This window comes from Chiloscyllium plagiosum, unplaced genomic scaffold (assembly GCF_037043375.1).
Source record: "Chiloscyllium plagiosum isolate Xiang-an unplaced genomic scaffold, Cpla_swu_hap1 HiC_scaffold_31, whole genome shotgun sequence".
In the NCBI taxonomy this organism is placed as follows: domain Eukaryota; kingdom Metazoa; phylum Chordata; class Chondrichthyes; order Orectolobiformes; family Hemiscylliidae; genus Chiloscyllium; species Chiloscyllium plagiosum.
Window position 1 is genome coordinate 20,611,010 of NW_028270169.1, and position 23,770 is coordinate 20,634,779.

A 23,770-nucleotide genomic window follows, 5' to 3' on the forward strand; every position below is an offset into this window, starting at 1 on the left:
AATACTTTAGATAACCCCAATTTTAGAGAAAAGAAAAGCTCATAACAGTGAACATTTCCTTACAATAATTTTGATAGTACATGTTCTTCTCATTAATATCTAATTCAGAGGCACACACCATACCAATGTGCCAGAAGAATGTCTTCATTGTAGTGAAGTTGTTAATGAAAAGCAGATGAACACACACATCAGTGAAGAGAAGTAAAACACTTGAAACATCTAATGGGTTCAAGTTCCACCTGCTCCAGGAGTATGTTGTAACCTACCTGACCAGGATGATTAAAAAATACATTTATCTATGAAAGCTGGTTCTCCTCTTGATGAGATTTTTCTTTCAATTGCACATCATCAGCAATTGGGGAGTTTGGCAACATCAGAAAGATCAAGCAACTACTGTAACACAATCATCACTGTTATTGTCTACACTAGCTAAATTACAACCCAATATAGAATCCACCTTTTCAGCAGGTTAGGTCGGAACAATTACCCACCTCAAACCCCCACCCACCATATCCTCTTCCCCCACCCCCACCACCCTTTGCATTGCTTTGTAACTAATCTTTGTGCAAGGGAGCAGATTCATAAATCCTATGATTCATCCCTATTAATTGTTTTTCTTTCATAAAACTATCTGGAAAATAAATTGTATCATCATCTTCATCAATGATGGTGCTGCAGTATTGTCTTTGAGCAAATTAAATTATTTACTTGCTTTGTAGCAGAAGTAAGGGAATGCTTCACCCTTAGAGACAAAATCTCTGTAACCTGACTCACTTTAGCAGAGTTCATGGAAGAATTCCCTTGACTATCATAAGCCACATTCCCCATTCTAGTAGCCTCAAAGGGAATATGATTCATTTGTTCCATTGCCAGTGTTGTACCATTTCACTTCCAACAGTTAGACAAAGATGTCTTGTTGCTTTGAAAATACATAGCTTATTGGCTTCACTCCTACATTCTGACCTGAGAATGGCACCTCTTTGCATTCTCAGCAGTCCCTTCTCACTGCTGGCTGGTTGCCTTCCTTTCTTTTCTCCCTTCCACCTTTTGTGAGTTCAAGGGGGAGTGATGAAAATGGGGTTTTGCCTTGGATTAATGACTTGTGGAACAATCATCAAACACCTTGACTGCTTGCCTAGTTTCTGAAATCTTTTAGTTCTCCACTGTCCACATCCAGTCCTAAACTGTATTCTGGTTCTCCCAATTCAATGCCCAGATTGCTGGCCTTTGGTTTCAGTACTTCTTGTTTAACAATTCTGAATGAAATTTCACCTTCAAATGTTCAGTAACACTTCTTGCTTTGTCAATGCACAATGAGTTTAAATATTTCAAATTTCTCCCACTCTGATATAAAAACACATTTGCTTTGAATCGTTGATATTTTGGGGAGTTTAATTTCATTTGAGTACACAAGAATACCCCCAGTTCCAATTGCACCCATTTACTTATCAGTTCAATGGCACTTGTAAACACCCAAATGTTTGTTACGACTAAGTTAGGAGGGTTCCTCGATCCTTGCCTCCAATTTTCATAACATAGTTTGAATTTAAAAAGAGAGATAATTTTGCAAGTTATCAAACAGTAAATAGCTCAGGAACAGAAATAAGCCAGTGAGGTTCCCTTAGTAACAAATAAAGAATTAGTTTATTGTAAATAAAATTTACTCCAGTGTTGATGCAAAAGTGATTAACAAAAGGTTTAAACCTTGTAAATATATACAATTACTGTCCCCCTCCCCGAATGCTGGCACACATAACCTCCAAATCAGGGGGGAAAAATTAAAATTTTACATAGTGTAATCATAAAAAGTTGCCAAGTAATAGTTATGTTCAGAAGAAGAAATTATGCATAGATTATCCAAATGTTGGTCTTTAGTCCAAAGTCACTTTGCTCACAAGCTATTGCCACTATGATTTTGTCTTGGATCAAGTTTTGTTGGTTGAATCATCTTTGTGTGGAGACAAAGATGGTAGATTTCAAATTGTGCTTTAACAACTGTCAGGTTGTATCAATGAAGATTTCTTCGAAAAAAAACATTCTTCTTGTGATGATGACGTATTCCAGTGGGTTTACAACTCTCAACTTTGATGAGAAAGATTTCAGTGAGAAGAGAGAAACCACACTGAGCTGCTGTTCCAGGAAATCTATATCTCTGGCTCCTCATTCAAATCTAATATCCTTGTTCATCCACAAACTTAGTCATGTGACCCCTCTTCGAAAGTGTTGTGGTCTCCATCCAGCAATCTGTGACATTTCTGCATTTCAGAATCTCTATTGTAGCTTATTTGAGTTTGGAGGTAAGGGGAAAGATAATTTGGATGTATAACTTCAACCCTATTTAAAGACCACCACCTTTTTGGACCAATTTGTCAGGAAATGTTGCAAACATTTAGTAAGTGTTAGCAGCATGTTCAGTAATGCTGTTTCAGGGTGACAAAGTGACAAATGCAACAATTGCCATGATAGTTGGATCATCTAAATGTGTTATGAAATTGAATGGTTTGAAGTCATTTCCCCTTTAATGTGGTTTCAGAGCTGAAGACGTTTAATTAGCCCCTTCTATATCCTGCTAAGCTTGAGTACATCAGCAGGAAACAATGGAGAAATTGGTTTACATAGACTTAAATTGTGCACATTTATCCACAGAACGCTCACTGTGCTTTTCTCCTCTAAACGTGAGAAATAGCATTCACAGTTCAATGCCTAAAGGCTTCAAAAATAAACCTCTTTCTTATGTTCTCTGCCTGATGGCAGATCATTTGTGATTGTTTGCCAAAGTGGTGATTTATTTTACTACAGATTGGGTGCAAAGCCAGTTCCCAAGACTACCTCGCCAGAGGGAGGATCAAACCCTATGCTGTTGGCATTAATCTTATCCAGAGACATTATCTAGTCAACTGAGCTAACCAGATGCCCAGAAAGAATCTAAGGGAGTACAATAAAGAGGGCTAAAATGCATTTTGAACAAAATTTCCAGTTGTTCTTTTCCAATGATTATTGGATCATGAGATCTGAAAATATTTCTTCATGCACTTCTCTTGAGTGCACGACCAGTTACCTTCGAGTGCCTGTTCAAATATTTTGATTCCTTCAACCAAGGAGTGGAGCAGGGATGTCGTTGGACTGGACACCAGTGCGAGTGGCCAGCGGCTCGGGACCCCAGTCAGACCACGTGTGGAAGCCCCCTGCGCTGATCTACTACAATGTAATGTTTACCTGTAATCTGATAATCTGACTGTAATGTTTATTCTTTTCACTTTATTTCTTATTTTCTAACTTATACCATGAATCACTGTAAGGTAATGTAACTTCTTTCTCTTTTCCTTCTATATTGTGTATCTAAGATTTGTAGCTAGGTACTTTGTACTTAAGATGGTGCTGTGAAGGGTGACATTATAAACTTTTCATTGTACTCCTGTACTTCTTTACTTCAGTACATATGGCAATAAACTGAATTCTAATTCTAATTCGTTTTGCTTGCTGCCCTCTCTTACTCAATCTTACAGGGAATTGCTGCCTAGCTGTATCTATTGTCCTGTGGCTCCTGACATTGGCAAGAAGGAAGAATTTACTTTTTTTTCTTTTAATAACTCAGCGACAGTCCTCATCTCCAGCTCTTTAAAAACAATTGTGAGATAAAGACAGTCACAATCCAGGCCATAGTTAGCTTGCATCCTATGCCAATCAATTAATCATTTTTTATTAAGATTTTTGTAAATCAACACGAATGAAAGAATATAAGTAACTTTTTAAAACAAAAATCAGAAAACCATTTATGCACCTGGGTCAGAACTGCTCATGCATGCAGTAAATCTTGTGCTTGAAACCTTGACTTGTGAGTAGCATGAGTTAAAATGTTGTACAACCATGCAGAAAATCAGAATTAAAATTAGGCTTCTCGTCACATGTACTCAAGTATAGGGATACATGAATACAATGAAAAGTGTACAAAGTGGCTATTTTCAGCACCAGCTTAGGTACCTAGATACTAAACCAGGTATGAAGTAGAAAATGAAGAAATAAAGTTAAAACATCAACATTACAGTCCTAAAGCTCGGTGCAAAGATACATAGGTACAAAATCTTGGGTATAAATTATAAAAATAAAGAATCCTCACACTATTTAAAAGAATAAAAAAGGTGTGATGCAGACACTAGTGTACAACTGTTCTACTGGAACAGCTATAACACCAGCATTGTGTAAAATGCTATGCATGACCATTATAAATAAAATGTTCTGTGAAACACAAATTCCATTGGAATACCAGTTGTGTTGTTAAGTGTGGCCGCTTACCAAGTATTATTACAAAAACTAGGTCACGCTTTAGTTATGTATGATCTCTGTAAAAGTTGTGTTGCTATGGCAATGCAACTTGAATTCAACCACTGAAGTTAATATGTTTCTAAACGCAAAGTGCTTATTTCAAAACTAGTTTCCTGACCTAAATGGTGGTGACATTTTTATTTTTACCTAGTTAAAAGGGATGGCTTGGAATTCATAATGTAAAACATTTGCTATTAACTTGTAACTATGTCAAATATTACAATTTCCAAACATGTTTAATAATGCAAGATCAGTTTTGAAAAACATTGCAGTGAACTTTGTACCCCTCATTGTGGAGATACTATCAGTGCTTTGGATATAAATCAGAGCAGTTCTTTTGCACAAGTCAGGCTTAGAGTAAAGATTTCTTTATTCTAGTGAGGTGCCTTAATCTAAATATTAGTCAAGCACCTGAAACACCTCCATAGAGGCCGGTATCCTGTCATCAAGTCGCACTTTATTTATACATGCATCGTACTTGATATTGGTCCGCTTTCTCAGAGCCAGCTCTCAGTGTGACCAAAACCTCTGACACTTCTGCTTATTTTTTCTCTCTTTTTTTTCAGCAACCATGTTGTGTGTGTGCAGGTGGAAAACTCCACACAGACAGTCACCCAAGGCTGGAATTGAACCTGGGACCCTGGTGCTGTTAGGCAGCAGTGCTAACCACTAAGCCACCATGCCGCCCTAATATTATTACACACCCTTGAAGCAAACAGGGCTTGAACACAGGCCTTCCTAGTCCAAGGCATGGACACTACCATCAAGCCACAAGAGGGCCACTTCTGCTTATATCTGTCAACCAAGACTCCCTGATTAGACCAGATTAACATCCCCAATCAGGGAACTCATATTCTGTGAGGGCCACTTGGCTGACTTCGTTGCAATCATTACACATCCCTTACTACAACAAAGGTGATTCATTTTGCCGCAGCAACTATCACTCAGGTAGGCCTTAATGCTAATAGTTGGCGAAAGGGTACAATGAGGGAAGCTCATCTCAAATTGTTGAACGCGACAAGGTATAGGATGTTGAGGCCTGAAAACTGACTTCTACCTGGCATCCATTCCAAGTTAACAGCCCTGCCAAGGGTCCATGACTCTGTGGATAGAACTGCAACCATTAATCCTCTCTCCTTAGTTGAGTCTAAGGGCCTATTTGGTTTACAGTGGGAGAGGAACAACCACTAGCAACTCTTCACTGAATGTTAAAGAAGATATAGTTTATTTCATGTCAGCAATCATGTACAAGTTATGGTAGTTACATAAACATGGAGGTGATAGCATGAACTAGACCCCTTAAATGCCAACATTTGCATTACTCTAAGTTTACAAAAATGGTTAAGATTTGCTTTTATATAAAACCATTCTTGTCCTCAAGACATCTGAAAGCATTTCAGAGCCAACAAAATATTTCCAAAGTGCAGACATTGTTCCTCTGTAGATAAAGGAGACAGCTATGCAATGCACAGTAAGTCCCACAAACAGAGAAAATGTGAATGATAAGATAATCTTGTTTAGTGGCATTGGCCAGAATGCCCTACTCATCTTCTGCTGGTGCCAGCCATCTCTCCCATCCACCTAAGCAAACAGTAGTATCTGCATTTAATACTGACTAACTCAATACGTCAATTCTCAACGTGTGTCTCCAGGATCTAATGCACAGACATACTGCGAAAGTATTCCATAGTTACAAACTTTCTATCACCCTATTGCAGCAGCTGAAGGAACTGACCAACCTGAATGAAAATGTTGCAGCAAAAATTATTTCTTATAATTATGCCACCAGACAGTCACTATAATTTTTAACCATTAACAGGCAATTCCAAAAACATTAGAAAAGTTGATGCAAAACCTACAAAATCAACGCCGAGCAAAACATGGTTGTTCCCTCCAACAATGCTGCATTCCCCCAGTAATACACTGCGCTATCAGCCCAGTTTATGTGCACATGTCCCTAGAGAGAATCTTGGCCGACAATTTTCTGACACACTATTGAAAGCACTACCAATGAGCAAGGCCATCAATCTAAATAACCTATGTAACTAACTGACATAAATACTCATATTAATTTTATATTGCTTTCATTGTAAAACTTAATGTCGTTAAATCATGTGCAAACCTTTTGGTTGTATGCAAATATTTACCCTCCTCCTAGAATCTAAAGCATAGCAGCTCTTTATCAAAACATAGCTTGTTCATTCTTTAGTTTTTCATAATTTGTTCATATTTCTGCCCAATTCTGTAGACTCTCTTCTCTTTCCATTGTCTTTCCTGTCCCAGCTATGTTCTGTCATAATAATTGAATAAAATCATAAATTACCTCAGAAAGCAAGGACGAGGCATGGGAAGCACTTAAAAAAACTAGTAAAAGGATGGAGATACAGACAGAACAATATACTGCTGGGGTGGAATGGGTGTGGTGGATCCAGTTATACTGAGAAACTTCATACAATTCATAGAAAGCCCCTTAAAAGTGTGAAAGCACCCATTTCTTGTTATTACTGAATGGATAGGATGAAAGGTTTATTTAGTTTTAGAACATATGCCTGTTAGCACACCCATAACATTCAACTAAGTATGAAGCAATAAACTGTCTACTCAAACAATACACAATCCTGAATAATGATTCAGCCTATTCCATATCCTCTGCAAATTATGGCTGATCTGTTAATCTTCAATTCCACCTTGACAACATTCATGCTGACAGTAATGGGAGAGCAGCTCAGCACTTGACAATTAAACTTACTTGCTTGCATTGAGTTTTCTGCATTGCCACATCAGCAGTCAGGGTCCTCTCCTGCAAGATAAGGATCCTCTCTGCTGGGAATGAGGAGATGGATGTCGGACACCCTACCACCCAAGTTGATTCTATCGCGGGATGCATTCTCCTGGAATGAGACAAAGGGTGGCACTAAATGATATGAATGTTGCTAGCATAGCTGTTGGTGCCAGGGCAGATGGAGGAATGTTAGTGAGGTATCCTGAGTGAGTGTATAGGTAGATCAGAGAGTTTGCAGGGTAGTAGTCTGTGGGATTTGGGGGCATGGAGTGAGAGTGAGGGAAAAGGCTATATGCAATAGTGAATGTGTTAGAGCATGAGCCTCAGTGGGAGACAGTTGAAGTAGCAGTGTTTGTGTGAGTGTGAGGTATCAGAAAGAAGATTTTGGCATTTCCCCTTAGAGCAGAGTAGGTCATTAACCTTCTTATGACATTGCTGGGCATTCCTCTGAACTGTGGATACTACTGTTCTGACTCAGGTGGCAACCTCAGAGCAGGCTGGCAGGGCCTGGTACTGTGGTCTCCATTGGTGGTCCCAAGGAAAGAGAACAGCCCTCCTCTCCACCATCCCACCCAGCAGGATGTCCAACTTCCCATCAGCAAATGGGGGTGCCAACTTAACTCTGTTGGCCATTTCTGGGGCGATCTTCCCACACTGCATCAGCGAAGAGCAACTCCAGACCTAAATGCGACTCTAGTGGTGGAAATCCCAGAGACACTTGGCTGTGTTGAGTCTTCCTGCTACGGATGGACACACTGGAGAGCGGCCTATAGAGGTGTGACATATATATAATGAGATGAGCAGAGTACAACTGCGTGTGAAAACTCACTTGGCCTCACAGAGAGAAACCCTCCCTGAAACTCTTAAAGTTATGGTTTAATTTTGTGAACACCTATCTGTGACACTTATGACCTTTGATGAAATGCTGTCCTGACACACTGGACTACACCAATGTGGTGAACTCATAAATTCCCTTTGAAATGGGGTGGAAAGCCATTGAGTCCAAGGCAACAGTAACGAGCAAGAAATTCTGGTCTTGCACCGAATACTCACAACCCATTTAATAATAAAAATAACTGATTTCATAGCTGTTTTTTCCTTGTAATATCGAATAGATTACTAGAATTATTTAATTTTTGTTCACAATTTGCACAACCTATTACAGAATCAGGTCTATTAAAGTAATAGAAGCAATAAAACATACTGCAATATAAAAAAAACAAATAGTCATAATATCCAAATAAGAGTGCTCTGAAATACATAGATGCGGGTGTTCTTATCAAACCAATACATCGACTAGCAGAGAACTGATACTTTTTGTTTTAGCAGCTAACCCCTAATTCTGGTGCAGCAAGATAAATATTCAGCTGAAAGAAAAAAAAGAGCATCTTGTTCCTAACTTTTTTAAAATTCATTTGTGGGACTTGGGCGTCGTTGGCTGGCCAGCATTGGTAGCTCATCCCTATTTGCCCTTGAGAAGGTGGTGGTGAGCTGCCTTCTTGAATCACTGGACGGTGACCCACAATGCCAGTCGGGAAGGAATTCCAGAATTTTGACCCATCACTGTGAAGGAACGGCGGTATATTTCCAAGTCAGGGTGATGAGTGGCTTGGAGGGGAACTTGCAGGTGGCGGTGTTCCCAAGTACCTGCAGCCCTCGGCTGCTAGATGGAAGTGGTTGTGGGTTTGGAAGGTGCTGTCAAAGAACCTTTGGTGAATTTCTGTGGCGCATCTTGTAGATAGTACACACTGCTGCTACTGACCACTGGTGGTGGAGGGATTGAATTTTGTAGATGTGGAACCAGTCAAGCAGGTTGTTTTGTCCTGGATGATGTCAAGCTTCTTGAGTGCTGTTGGAACTGCACCCATCCAGGCAAGTGGGGAGTATTCCATCACTCTTCTGAGTTGTGCCTTGTAGATAGCGGATAGGCTTTGGGATGTCAGGAGGTGCGTTACTGCCGCAGTATCACTAGTCTCTGAGCGGCTCTTATAGCCACTATGTTTACATGACGAGTCCAGTTGAGTTTCTGATCAATGGTAACCCAAAGGATGTTGACAGTGGGGGAATTTAGTGATGATAATACCATTGAATATTAGGGTATCTCTTATTGATGATGGTTGTTGTCTGGCATTTGTGTGGCATGAATGTTATTTGCCACTTGACAGCCCAAGCCTGGATATTGTCCACTCCATTTTGACCACTCCCTTTACTTCAAGAAAATGGTCAAAGATTGGCACTGTAGCATATAATTTTGAAAACTGTTGGTGCATTTCCCAATTCAGATTTCAATCCTTCTGTTTTTAAAATTTCACTAACACCTGTGTCAACTCAATAAGGCACAGCAATTGCTTGTAGTAATTTCTTGAGTATTGTTCTTTTGGAGTCAGAGAAACAGTAGCTTGCCTCTGGCTATTTTTTTATGATTCAGCAATCTCATGACATAATTGTTTCCAGTAAGAAGCGTCCCAGCACACTTTAAGGGAGAAATTCATTTTGTTAATTTGAGATTGAGTTGTGACTGTAGGTTAGTTCTTAATGGAAGTACACCAGTTTTGCATCATGTTGAATCAAGAAGGAGAACAAAAATATATGAACAAGCATCATGACTGTTTCAGTCGGATCAATTTTTTTTGACAAGGTCTTAATAACTAATGATTCAAGGTTGTGATATGTTGGTGGCAGCATGGAAACAGCTGTAATTTTTCACTTCTACCCTTGTTTCTAATGCATTGAATTGTTTACCTCAAGCTCTACTCCGAAGCCTGTAAACCCTTATTAAAAATGATAACAAACTTCAGACACCTTGACAATATTCTTAAAAAAAGGTCTAAAGGAAACTAAAACAGCTCTCCTTTCCTGAAACACAACAACATAGAAATGCAAATCAAAGTTAAAGCTTTATATGGTTCTACTCACTTTAGAACCCAGGTTTCCAACTAACAATATATAATCATGAACTTCCATCACAATATATATGTGCGTGTAGTCATTTTTGAGTAGATATTTTATAAAAGATACATTTACTTATTGAGCACTTATCTCAAAAGCAACTGGCATATAAATTGGAAGGAGTTCTCTCACATGCAGCTTATTAACTGTTATAAAAATGCAAAATCTTATAAACATTTTTTGTGGAGTGTGTCACCATAAGGCTGAGGGATATTAATGCCTTAATGCTTTCAGTATGAAATCCCACAAGCCTAGAACAGTGGAGTGAGGTGTAGGGTGAAGCACTTCTGATTTATCCTTCATCAATATGTTTCAACCAGCAGCTGGATGGTATTTTTCTGTTGCCATTCTAGCAATGCTAATGTGGGTGTTCCACTTTAGTTCTAAATATAAGCTTAAGAATATAGGATCAGAAGCAGTCCATTCAACTTCCCAAGTCTGTTCTGCTACTTACTCAGATGATTGTCCTGTACTTCAATTCCATTGACCTGAGTGTAACACTGATTTAAGGCTACCCAAATTCATTCACACTGCACCTTCAACATCGGAATTGATGAAATGTGGCACAGCAGGTCAGGCAGCATCCACGGAGCAAGAGAGTCGACATTTTGGGCAGGAACCTTCTTCAGGCCTGTTAGAGACAGACTCACTGAAATTCTTGCAGACGGAGGAGGAGAACTTCTTCAGGGTGGGCATCCTTTGGAAGAGGCTTCACAGAAAGGATGGCAGGAACTAGGAGACAATGGGGACTGCAGATGCTGGAGAAATCAGAGTTGATGAAGCGTGGCACTGAAAAAGGTATAGCAGGTCGGGCAGCATCCAAGGAGCAAGACAGTCGACGTTTTGGGCAGGACCTTTCTTCAGGACTTCAACATCACCCACACCAACTATCAACTTTTTGTAGAATTTGATCAGAGATGATTTCTCAGACTTCCATCCAAACTTGTGCTCAGAACAGATGAGGTACTCTACTGTTGAAAAACTGCATGAATCATGTAAAACTATGCAGAGCTCTTGCCAGTCTGACTAATCACTGGGACACAGATAGACTTCAAACCTATTGTTAGAAAAGCTGAACTATCTTGTGAATGAAATTTAAAAGAAGTCCTGGGACTTACATATCAAAGAATAGATACCAACATATCCAGTTTTAAAGATGAAAGATTTAATCTAACATTGTTTAATGTTCCACATCTTCGTGACACTGGACTCCTTTGGCTATAAATTCTGTAATCATGATCTTACCCTCCACAACCACCTGATGAAGGAGCAGCACTCCGAAAGCTACTGCTTCCAAATAAACCTGTTGGACTATAACCTGGTGTTGTGTGATATTTAACTTTGTACATCCCAGTCCAACACCAGCATCTCACGTTATCATCCCCATTACCTCTGGCAGCCTGTTCCAGAGGGTCACCACCCTCTGTGTGAAAACATTGCACACTCTCCCCATGCCTTCTAGAACCATAGAATCCTTACAGTGTGGAAGCAGGCCTTCCGGCCATCGAGTCTACACCAACCCTTCAAAGAGCATCCCGCTAGGACCCACCCACTACCCTACCCCTGTATTTTTCATGTTTAACCTTCCTAGCCTACACATCCCTGGACATTTGGCATGGCCAATCCACCTAATCTTTGGACCGGGGGAATCCGCAAACAGTCACCTGAGGGTGGAATTGAACCCAGCTCCCTGATGCCATGAGCCAACAGTGCTAACCACTGAACCACCGTGCTGCTGAGTTTAGCTTTAAACTCCCTTATCATGAGTAAAAGCTGTCAGTTATCTACCTTATCTATGCCTCTCATGATTTTATAGACCTCTATAAGGTCACCCCTTCTTTGTTAAGAAAATTAAAAGAGTGTCTCTGGAGGTAGCCACCCTGTGGCAGAGAGGGATGTGTTGCGCTCCCAGCCAACTTCCAGACATGTTGCCATGGATTGTAGAGCTCCCCCTACTCATTGGTCGTCCAGAATCTCTGATTGTTTATTTTCTTTGAAATTTTCAAAACACACAGAGAGAGTACGTCAAAATGAAAGGACCCTCCTCTCCTTTACCCACAAGTTGCAGTTCTTTGGAGGCCTTTCTATTGACACTGTGAAAGCACATCCACTGTCCTCTAGGGTTCTGACCAGCACTAATTTACCCACCCGGAGGGAATACCGATGTCTGCTTACTGCTCCAGATCAGCCTGGGACTCACATTGAACCCAACACTGGGATCCCAAACTAAAAACAAAGTCCTGCCCTCAGTTTCAAATCTGTATTTTAAAAATTGTTGGTAGAGGCTAATTCAAAGTTTGGACTACTCAGCCCAAAGCAGGAGAAGCTGCAAACACAACGTTCAGAAGGAAGGCACAACTGGGGACAGATTCAGCCCAAAATACTAAGTGATGTTGTACAGAGCGGCATATATGAAAGTATGCCACAAACCCCTGTGCATGGTGCAGCTAAACATCCTGGAAAGAAAACCAACTCCACACAGCAATATTTGAGATGGTCCATCAGTATTTCTCGTGTGCCACTGACATATCAGTATCTTTCGAAAATAAATCTGGCTTTGGGTTCTTCCAAGTTACCTTGTAATTCTTGTATGCAGCAACATTAATGCTGGGGTCTTGCAGTGTCTCATGATCTGGTGGAAAACTTACAAGAAATTGCAAACTTCATCAACTTTGAAGTTCGAACTCTCCTCCTCCTATGATCCACAAAAAAGGAAGTGTATGACTTCTGTGTCAATGAGGGCAAACATCAAACGTAACTGTATAAGTCTAAATAAGTAGTTACAACAGGATAAGTATTTGCTGAATTGTATGACAGAAGTCAGTCACTTTTAGTGACTGAATTCACAGACTGCATTGTTCATGAGCTGGACAGACTATAAGAAATAGTGCTGTTCTACTCAGCGTGCTTTACCTTCTGGCAATGTAAAAGTTATATTCATTTAAATCTACAATTTTTTCATTATTTAAATAGCCATGAACTTTGCAACAGTAGTATGTTGTAAATTTAAATACAGGGTTCTGGTAAGTTAAAAGGTTGCAAAATACAGGAAGTAGGGAAAATTCAAAACATCTAATACCCGGGTACCAGGAGCAGAAAGGACATCTTCACTGTTCAAAGATCAAAAAAAGCAGAGAGACGGTGAGATTCAGACCTGTATCACCAGAAGACTGTAGCACATTTCTAGCTCCACAAGTGCAAAAACTGCTTGTCTAATTTATTTTTCTCCCTGATATATTTACAATGATATAAATAGGACCGTCTGCAACTTCAATTGTAAGTGGTTCATGTTCATAATTACTGGTTTGATATGCCATCATTTCGCTTTTGGTTTTGACAACAAATCCATATGCAAGACTCCAGTATCTGACAAGCTGTGGAGGGCTGAGGTCTGTTGGTCATTATTGTGGGTCACTGGGAGGGAATGTTTGAAGTTCATGGTAAGATTTGGGTTAAGTCAATAGCTACAAATTGGGATTGACATCATGAGATGTGAGTCAGAACCAGGACTTGAGATCATAATCAGCAAAAGGTGTACTTCGGTGCACATGACAAAAAATAAATCAAACAATCATAAAGTTGTTCATTGTTTAAAATAGGCTCAGCATACAGGAAGGTAAAAAGGTAAAAACAATGACTGCAGATGCTGGAAACCTGGTCAGGTCCACGCCCCCCTACGACCCACCCTCCCATCCTGGCACTTTCCCCTGCCACCGCAGGAACTGTAAAACCTGTGCCCACACCTCCTCCCTCACCTCCATCCAAGGCCCTAAAGGAGCCTTCCACATTCATCAAAGTTTTACCTGCACATCCACTAATATCATTTATTGTATCCGTTGCTCCCAATGCGGTCTCCTGTACATTGGGGAGACTGGGCGCCTCCTAGCAGAGCGCTTTCGGGAACATCTCCGGGACACCCGCACCAATCAACCACACCGCCCCGTGGCCCAACATTTCAACTCCCCCTCCCACTCTGCCGAGGACATGGAGGTGCTGGGCCTCCTCCACCGCCGCTCCCTCACCACCAGACGCATGGAAGAAGAACGCCTCATCTTCCGCCTCGGAACACTTCAACCCCAGGGCATCAATGTGGATTTCAACAGTTTCCTCATTTCCCCTTCCCCCACCTCATCCTAGTTTCTCCGGACTTGTCCGACCTGCCCAGCTCCTTTTCCACCTATCCACTCCACCCTCTCCTCCCTGACCTATCACCTTCATCTCCTCCCCCACTGACCTATTGTACTCTATGCTACTCTATCCCTACCCCCACCCTCCTCTAGCTTATCTCTCCACGCTTCAGGCTCTCTGCCTTTATTCCTGATGAAGGGCTTTTGCCCGAAACGTCGATTTTGCCTGTCCTCAGATGCTGCCTGAATTGCTGTGCTCTTCCAGCACCACTGATCCAGAATCAGCATACAGGAAAATTACATGAAGATACAGTATATTTTCCAAATTAACATAGTCAATGGAAAAAGAACAATGTTTTTCTGACATCAATTATATTTTTTTCTACGAATATTTACTGATATTTACCATGCAATCAATGTTGCTGTTAAGCCAAGCTACATACATGCACATGAAATGAGTACATTATATCTGAGGAATTTTGAAATTGCAGAAATAAGATCTCCAGAAAAAAATTAGAAAGCTTTTGCAAAAAGAAGCGTCTCAAGAAACAAAATCACAGAGAGAATCAATGATTCAGCTGAGAGTTTGGACAGTCAACTATTGTCAAAGCAAAGACTTTCACTACCAATTGCAATTGAAGAAAGCATGGCTCAGCTGCCAATATTGATTCATGGAGTTAATGAGAACAGAAGAGCTTGTAGAATTGGCACCACTGAGAGACACACAGTAAACTGTCCAATCCACAGTTTTGTGGGAACTCTGAAGAAATTAAAAGTGGACTGGGACCTAGGAGCAAAAATAGCTCATTTAGCCCTTCAAGCAGAATCTGTCTTTCAATAAGAATAGATTGGATTCCCTACAGAATGGAAACAGGCCGTTTGTCCCAACAAGTCCACACCGACCCTCTGAACAGTAACCCACCCAGACCCATGTCCTTACCCTATACTTATTTCTGACTAATGCACCTAACAATATGGTCAATTTAGCATGACCAATTCACCTGACCTGCACGTCTTTGGATTGTAGGAGGAAACCAGAGCACACGGAGGAAACCCACACAAACATGGGGAGAACGTGCAAACCATACAGACAATCACCTGAGTTGGGAATTAAATCCAAATCCCTGGTGCTGTGAAGCAGCATTGCTAACCACTGAGCCACCATGGTAAGATTTGGGTTAAGCCAATAGCTACAAATTGGGATTGACACCATGAGATGTGAGTCAGAACCAGGACTTGAGATCATAATCAGCAAAAGGTGTACTTCGGTGCACATGGCTGATCTCTTGTAGGCTAAGCTCCACTTTCCTGTCTGCACCCCATAACCCTTGACACACTGGATCATCAGTGGTTGTGGTAATTTTAAGGTCAAATTTCAAACTGTCAAACCCAAATTGAACTTGTAACTGTTTTCGCTGCATTTTACAACAGGGACAATGAGGCAAAATTTTGCATATGTTTAATGTTTTGGAAAATTTTGTTAAGCACACAAATTATATTTGAAATGCAGCTTGAAATATTAGCAATTGTAAAGTTGCAATATCACCTACAGAATACCATATTATTCTGGAGTTAAGTGGCTATATCCAGGAGGTGTGTCAAATTTCTCTACTGAATTGCATGGTGAGATCAGATTGGTTATGGATCACAAATCTTACTAACTTACAGGACTGTGAATGGTTTCAAGACTTTGATTTCATGAAAAAGTTTAGGACCTAAACTCACCCAATTGCTGAATGCAGAGATTGAATCAAACAGTGATAGAAGGCTATGACAATATTTGAGCATTGAAAATGAAGCTACAGCTATCGAAGAAACACCATTCCTACAGGTACATGAAATCCGCTCTTGAAATTTCTATATGACACAATGTCACAGTACTCAAGAAAACTGCAAGAAAGGAATTAGAAGAACGGTTCTCTCGCTTCAGGAACTGTGAAGGAGAGTTAGCAATACTCAGTAAGCCATTTTCTATTGTTGTACATGAGACAGCAGAGAAGCTTCAAATAGAAGTTATAAAGCTATAGTGTGATAATGTCGTGAAGAACATATTTTCTGACATTTGTGTTGTTTGTCAATACCCAGCACTTAATTATTACAACATAAACTCTTTCACAGGGATTGATTCATTAAGTTGGCTCGATGGCAAGTGTGGTGCAGAATGACATTAATGTTATGGATTAATTTCTTGTGCCAATTGTACTAGTTCATGGAGGACTGCCTCCTTGCTTTGCCCTGTTGTAGATGCAGAGTGGTTCCCTTCATGCTTATATAACCACTTGCCACTCTGTGATGCCGAGAGATGGCTATGGTTCCTTCTGATTATCTTACCTTTCAAAACCCCTTTCCTTCAACAACTCTAAAACACATACTGAACTTTGCACAGAAACAAAAACTCAATACTCTCAGTCACTTCAACTAATAATTTGACCCAAATGATGCAGTTCTTTAGACAGAGGTGTTTTGACATTGACAACATCTGGCAGAAATAAAACATATGGTTGCCTGTCAGCTAGAATTTTTATTACCCAACAGTACAATATCTCTCATAATCATCTATCAAACATTTTTGCTGGTAATCACCGGCAAATGAGTATGTTTGCACATCCAACCACCTCATCTACTGTGTCCGTTGCTCCTGAAGTGGTCTCCTCTACATTGAGGAGACAGGACGCCAACTAGCGGAATGGTTCAGGGAACATCGCCGGGACACTCACACCCAAAAACCCCACCACCCTCTGGCCAACCACTTCAAAACCCCCTCCCCTCCGCCAAGGACATGCAAGACCTGGGCCTCCTCCACTGCCAAATCCAAGCCATCCGACGCATGGAGGAGGAACACCTCATCTTCTGCCTTGGGACCCTCCAACCACACAGCATCAATGTCGATCTCAACAGTTTTCTCCCCTCCCCTCCCCCCACCTTAACCCAGATCCAACCCTCCAACTCAGCACTGTCCTCTTGAACTGTCCTATCTGTCCATCTTCCTTCCCAATTATCCACTCCACCCTCCACTCTGACCTATCACCATCACCCCCCATCTTCATCTACCTATCGCCTTCCAAGTTACTTTACCCCCCCAGTCCCACCCACCTCCCATTTATCTCTCAGCCCTCTTAGACACCCCCATCATATTCCTGATGAAGGGCTTATGCCCAAAATGCCAACTCTCCAGCTCCTCGCATTCTGCCTGACCTGCTGTGCTTTGCCAGCATCACACTTTTTGACTATGATCTTCATCATCTGTAGTCCTCACTCTCTCCCAAACGAATATGATTATCCATCTAGGGAATTCCACATGCATTAGTCATGGGTTTCGTGGGTCCTTGTGTGTTGATGAGCTGGATTTCCGAACACATATTTGGCTCATCTGAGGTTTTACCAGGCACTTAACTTAATCCTGTAATCCATTGACAGATGGAATTGGCTTCCACCTCCTCCCTTGGCAATAAGAACCATAAGATGTTGAAAGAAACCATGCTGGGGTCTAAACCCTGGGTGATGAATGAAACCCAGTGTCCAGCTGAGACCTCCAATACCCAGGTGTATCAAAAATACCTGTCTGAGAGGGAGGGGAACACCTTGTGGAGGGTCAGGGGCGGGGAAACACTGACGTCAACGACGGACGTATGCGGGTGCAGCCAAACATGACGCAACGCGGTGCGGCCCCGCCCCGCTGGTGGCAGCCTGGGCCCCTGTCCAACGAGAATGGTAGCCCAGCGGGGATCGGGGAGCCGATTGGTCAGATGAGATGTCAGTCAGGCCAGCCGCGGTAGGTTGTGGCCTGTGAGTGGCCGGCAGGGGCGGGGCCAGTTCCTTCGCTTCAGGCGACGGTTCGAGAAGATGGCGAGCGACCTGTGGCGGCGTTTCCAGGGGGCTTCGTGCCTGGCTTGCCTCGGCGTTTTGGCCGTGCTTTGCGCCCTCTCGCCGGCTGGCGGAGAGACGGCTCCGGTCGCCGTTGACACATCCCGTTACTACAACTACGAGAGCCTGAGCGAGCTGCTGAAGGAGCTGGCGGCCGCTCACGGCTCCCTGGCCAGGCTCTTCAGCATCGGCCAGAGCGTCGAGAACCGTTCCCTCTGGGTCATGGAGATCTCGAGCACTCCGGGCCTGGACAGCCCGGGCAAGCCCAAGTTCAAGTACGTGGGCAACATGCACGGCGACGAGACGGTGTCCCGCCAGGTGCTGGTCTACCTGATCCAGTACCTGCTCGAGGGATACGGCCAGGACGAGCGGGTCGAGCGGCTGGTCAACGCCACCGACATCTACATCATGCCCAGCATGAACCCCGACGGCTTCGAGAAGTCGGTGGAGGGCGACTGCACCGGCGAGCACGGCGGCAGGAACAACGCCAGGAACCGGGACCTCAACCGGAGCTTCTGGGATCAGTTCGCGGCGGTGGACGTGGACGAGGAGGATGTGCCCGAAGTTGTCGCGATGGAGAAGTGGATTAAAGGTGTGTGTGTGTGTGTAGCTAACCACGGACCCCCTCTCTTCCCCTCAGCTCTTACCCCCCCACATCCTCCCTCCCTGTCTCCTTCTCCCCGCCTATTCTCTAAATGTAGGAACCAACTCGTACCCCCCCCCCCCCCCCCCCCCTCTTCCCCCAGTCCTATCACTGTGAGGGTCAGCTCTTACCCCTCACACACTGCCCCTGCCTCCCCCAGACGCTCCTGGAATCATGGGGGTCAGCTCCTCGGATGCAGCCTGACCTGCTTTGCTTTTCCAGCAACACACTCTTCTTGACTCCTGCCATGGTGGTAAATCCTTTCCCCTATCCCATTCTGTAACTCTAGACTGAGGGAGTGACAGCTTGATAAATGTAGGCAAAAGTGAGGACTGCAGATGCTGGAAACCAGAGTGGATTAGAGTGGTGCAGGTCAGGCAGCATCCAAGGAGCAGGAAAACCGACGTTTTGGGCAAAACGTCCTTCATCAGGTATACTATATTCTGTGTTTCTTCACTCAAATCCTTTAAGTATTGAGGTACGCTTTCTCCTCACCACCTATTCAGCTGTTCCTGTTCACTTCTATTCAGTAATTGTGGGGATAAACGCTTTCTGCCTCATCCTGTATCCTGTTAGTTATGTTATATAAAACATGTATTTGAAGCTGTCACTCATTAAATCTGAGGTCACTGTAGCAACTTCATCCCTAGATACTGCTTTATTTGTCTGAGACACTTTTCAGAAATTTGACATCAAGCCAATGTGTAGTAATCTTGAAGGATACAAGCAATAGATTAGATTTCTCTGAATGGGACAAACATCCAACCGAGTTACATACTAGTGGTTTGCCACACTTTGAAGCTTCCACATTCAGTGTAATGTTCAAGTATATGGGAGGGTGGAAGGTATGCATACATGAAGGCCTAGGGACATTATCACTATACTAATCTGTAGTCCCAACATTGAATCCGCCAAGGCAGATGATAGAGTTTTAATTCAAAAACCATCTGAATTAAAAGTCTAATGACGACTGAAACAATTGTTGATTGTCGGGGGGGAAAAACCCTTTGGCTCACTAATGTCCATTAAGGAAGGAAATTCCCTGGTCTGACCTACATGTAGCTCTAATGTTTACCCACAACATCCACATCCTTTTGAATTCTTTAAAAAAACTGCACAATTTTATAGAAACGTAATGCTGATGAGACAAATTAGGTCATAAGGTGCAGTCCCTTTCAAAGTCTTCTGACAGCACTTTATAAGTGGCTTGCCTATATTCTCTCTGCTTTTCTAGTTTTGCATCATCTTATCATTTGCGTGCTGATGGTTTTTTGTTTATCTAGATTTTGAATGGGTTATTCTGTCTCTATTTATGCCAGACTGCAGTGTAAAATATTCAGTCGTCAAATTATTATCACAAGTAGACAAAAGTAGGATTTTGAATGAGTAACAATGATGAGAAAAGCTCTAGCAACTTGATATAAGCCCTTTTTATATGTAGAGTATATAATTTGATAAAGTGAAGTTAGGTGAATATAAACTTTGCTACAGTCATTGATATTACCCTTTAACATGCACATTCAAGCCCATGCTGTGTTCCATCTTTTGTGAAGAGTACATGGAGTATTCCAAAACTTTAGTTGTTGACTTGTTTTTGTGACCCAGTTAAGTAATGCCACTTAAGGTGATCATGAATTTCTTCTACAGTATCAACAAAATGTAATAGCACATCAGGTATATACACAAAAGGACTTTGAGCTTTTATCATGTGCTGCATTGTGAATGTCCATTTTACTTTGTTTTTGTGCAGTAGTCTTTCATCATTACTGTATTACTCCAGATATTGAAGTCTTTTTTCCCTGAGTCTTTAGGAATCAAGGAACAGGGTATTAATAGTATAAAGTAAGCAGGTTTTGGAGACAACTCCAGAGGACATGATAGTGTAAGGATCAGCAAGTTAGTCTCTTGCAGAAAAAGTGCAGATGGGGTTGTAGGCATATTTATCTACAATTCCTTTAAAGGTTTTTTGAAGTCTCTTATCTATGGCACAGGAAGCCAATGGAGCTTGACAAAAAGGTATGCATGTGTGCACAGGATGGCCATGGAGTTTTGGGCAGTTTGAAGGTTGCTATGGATTGCTTGAACAGTCAACTCTGAGAGGAACATTGGTGAAAGCGTGCCACTAGTTATAGAGCGATTATATTCTGGAGGTCTGCATGTCTCCATGGACTTGAAGAACCAAATCCTCACTACCTAGACTAGGTTCTACATAGAACATAGAAAAGTACAGCACAGAACAGGCTCTTTGGCCCGCGGTGTTGTGCCGAAGTTAATCCTAATGTAAAATATAGTAACTTAGCCTACGCACCCCTCAACTCACTGCTATCCTTGTGCATGTCCAGCAATCACTTAAATGTCCCCAATGACTCTACTTCCACCACCACTGCTGGCAACACATTCCATGCATTCACAACTGTGTGAAGAACCTACCTCTGACGTCTTCTTTATACCTTTCTCCTAATATCTTCAAACTATGACTCCTCGTACCAGTCAATCCTGCCCTGGGGAAAAGTCTCTGGTTATTGGCTCTATCCATTCCACTTATTATCTTGTATAGCTCGATCAGGTCTCCTCTCTTCGTCCTTCTCTCCAGAGAGAAAAGTCCAAGCTTATTCAACCGTTCATAAGGCAAGCCCTGTAGTCCAGGCAGCATCCTGGTAAACCATCTTTGCACCCTCTCCAAAGCCTCTATCTTTCCTGTAGTAGGGCGACCAGAACTGGGCAAAATATTCCAAGTGTGGTCTCATCAGGGACTTGTAGAGCTGTAGCAAAACCTCGTGGCTCTTAAACTCGATCCCCCTGTTAATGAAAGCCAAAACGCCATATGCTTTCTTAACAACCCTATCCACTTGGGTGGCAACTTTGAGGGATCTATGTACTTGCACACCCAGATCCCTCTGTTCCTCCACACTGCCAAGAATCCTGTCTTTAATCCCATATTCAGTATTCAAGTTTGACCTTCCAAAATGCATCACTTCACATTTATCCAGGTTGAACTCCATCTGCCATTTCTCAGCCCAGCTCTGTATCCTGTCTGTCTTGCAGTAGCCCTCTATACTATCAACGACACCTCCAACCTTTGTGTCATCTGCAAGTTTACTAACACATCCCCTAACCACCTCATCCAAGTCACTTATAAAAATTACAAAGAGCAGAAGCCCAAGAGCCGAGCCCTGCGGGACCCCACTGACCTCCTTTCTCGCCAGCCTGTAATCTTCTAAAGCTATGCTAGATCCTTGCTTCCTCCACCTTACGTAAGCTGCCGCCTTCCTTTTGACGAGAAGTTCCTCTGTTCTTGTCATCTAAGGTTCCTTAATCTTACCCCTTCATACCCCTCTCAGAGGAACAAATTCCTGTATCACTCGCAACAACTGCTCCTTAAGTAGTCTCCACATATCTGCTGTGCCCTTCCTGTGGAACAATTGCTCCCAGTCTGTATTTCCCAACTCCTGTCTGATAGCATCATAATTTCCTTTTTCCCCAATTAAATATCTTTGGTAACTGCTCCTTTCACTCTCCAAGACTATGCTAAATGTGAGGCAGTTGTGATCACTATCACCAAAGTGCTCTCCCAATGCGAGATCTCTAACCTGTCCTGGTTCGTTGCTGAGCACCAAATCCAAAATGGCCTCTCCTCTGTCTAAAATTTCATAAAACATACTTGTATGCTTTTAGTAAATTGTGGAAATATTCTAAATTTAATTGTAGTCAAAATGAAATCCAGTATATCTTCAACCCTGTGGTATTCAGATTGTAAAAGAGTTAACAAAACTGCAAAAGATATTTCAAGAGGTTGAATGAAGATTAGATCATTCTGATAATTTACTTGTGAAGAGATCACACTTTCTTACTGCTGTTTACTTTGGGTGAGTGTCTGACTCCTACTGAATCAACATGACTGCACAAGTTTGGATGTCCAGGATGAAGCACTACATGACTGGTGTACCTCAGATAGGAGGTACACGATGGTTTCAAGATAATAGAAAAATACTTGAGGTAAAAATTCCAGTGGATTGTTATGAAAAGGGGGAAAAACATAAAATCCAGGGGAGAAAACGCACAAGGCAAACAGCAAATACATTTTACCCACTAATATGCTATCTGGTAAAGTAGTTGTTGTCCAGCAGTAAAGTCACTAAAATTAACCATCTTGTTTTGAGCTCCCTGGCATGCAGTGCAATTGCTTCAAGGTGCTTTTACTTCTTTAAAATGTTGTTTTTATAATTTTTCATTCCTATAGAAAACAAGTTTGTGGCTTCTGGGAATCTCCATGGCGGGTCTGTCGTTGCCAGTTATCCTTATGATGATTCTGAAACTCATGAGTCGGGGGGATACTATAGTAAGAGCCCTGATGATGAGGTTTTTAAATACCTAGCAAGAAGTTATTCTTCCAAGCATCCGGTGATGAAAACTGGCAAGCCACATTGCCCCATTGACCCTCCTGGAGAAACTTTTGAGGATGGGATTACAAATGGAGCCAAATGGTACGATGTGACAGGTGAGTTCAATTCTGATTTTTCTACGGAGGATTATTTGATGTGCTTCATTTTAATGATTCAGTTGAAGTTGTAATTGTAGGAAAAGGACAATGCTACAAAATGTTTTTGCTGATGTATTCAACTCCAAAATGTTTGGTTATTATAGGACAGGTACAATAACTATAGCACAGTTATTATTCCAATGCAGTTCTTTTCCTGTTCTCATATTATTTGGAGTACACTGCTTATTAATGAACATCGTCATGAGAGCTGGTATGGCAGGGGGTTATTCAAAGCAAGCTGTCTTATTAGCTTCAGTGGCCAAACATACACATGGGCTGTACCAACTAGGGGAACGTTGTATTTTGTAGTGTGAGGAATGTGAAAGGAACTGCTAATTTGCTGCTTATCACTATCCAAACTTTATTGTTACGTGTGTAAATGTCAGGTTTTGGGGTTGGTTATGATGCACCTGTGGTTGCAGAGCCTTCTAATTTTCATGTTTTGCCAGTTCGGTGATATTCAAAGGTTGCTGGTACCTATGGAACTACAACTCTATCTCTTTAAGGAAGAGACAAAATTTAAAAGTATTGGAAGTATTGTC

At 41.9% G+C, this 23,770-nt stretch overlaps 1 protein-coding gene across 2 annotated transcripts in view; it reads left to right on the forward strand.

Annotated features, from left to right (window-relative positions):
- Positions 1-18,009: 18,009 nt before the first annotated feature.
- The window catches only part of cpda (carboxypeptidase D, a), a 57,899-nt gene continuing 52,138 nt past the window's right edge, over positions 18,010-23,770 (forward strand). For both annotated transcript variants that reach the window (XM_043718396.2, XM_043718398.2), the window contains exons 1-2: positions 18,010-18,637; positions 22,929-23,186. In XM_043718396.2, the coding sequence (XP_043574331.2) occupies positions 18,025-18,637; positions 22,929-23,186 (871 nt within the window). In that variant the 5' untranslated portion in view covers positions 18,010-18,024. The remainder of the gene's footprint in view (positions 18,638-22,928; positions 23,187-23,770) is intronic.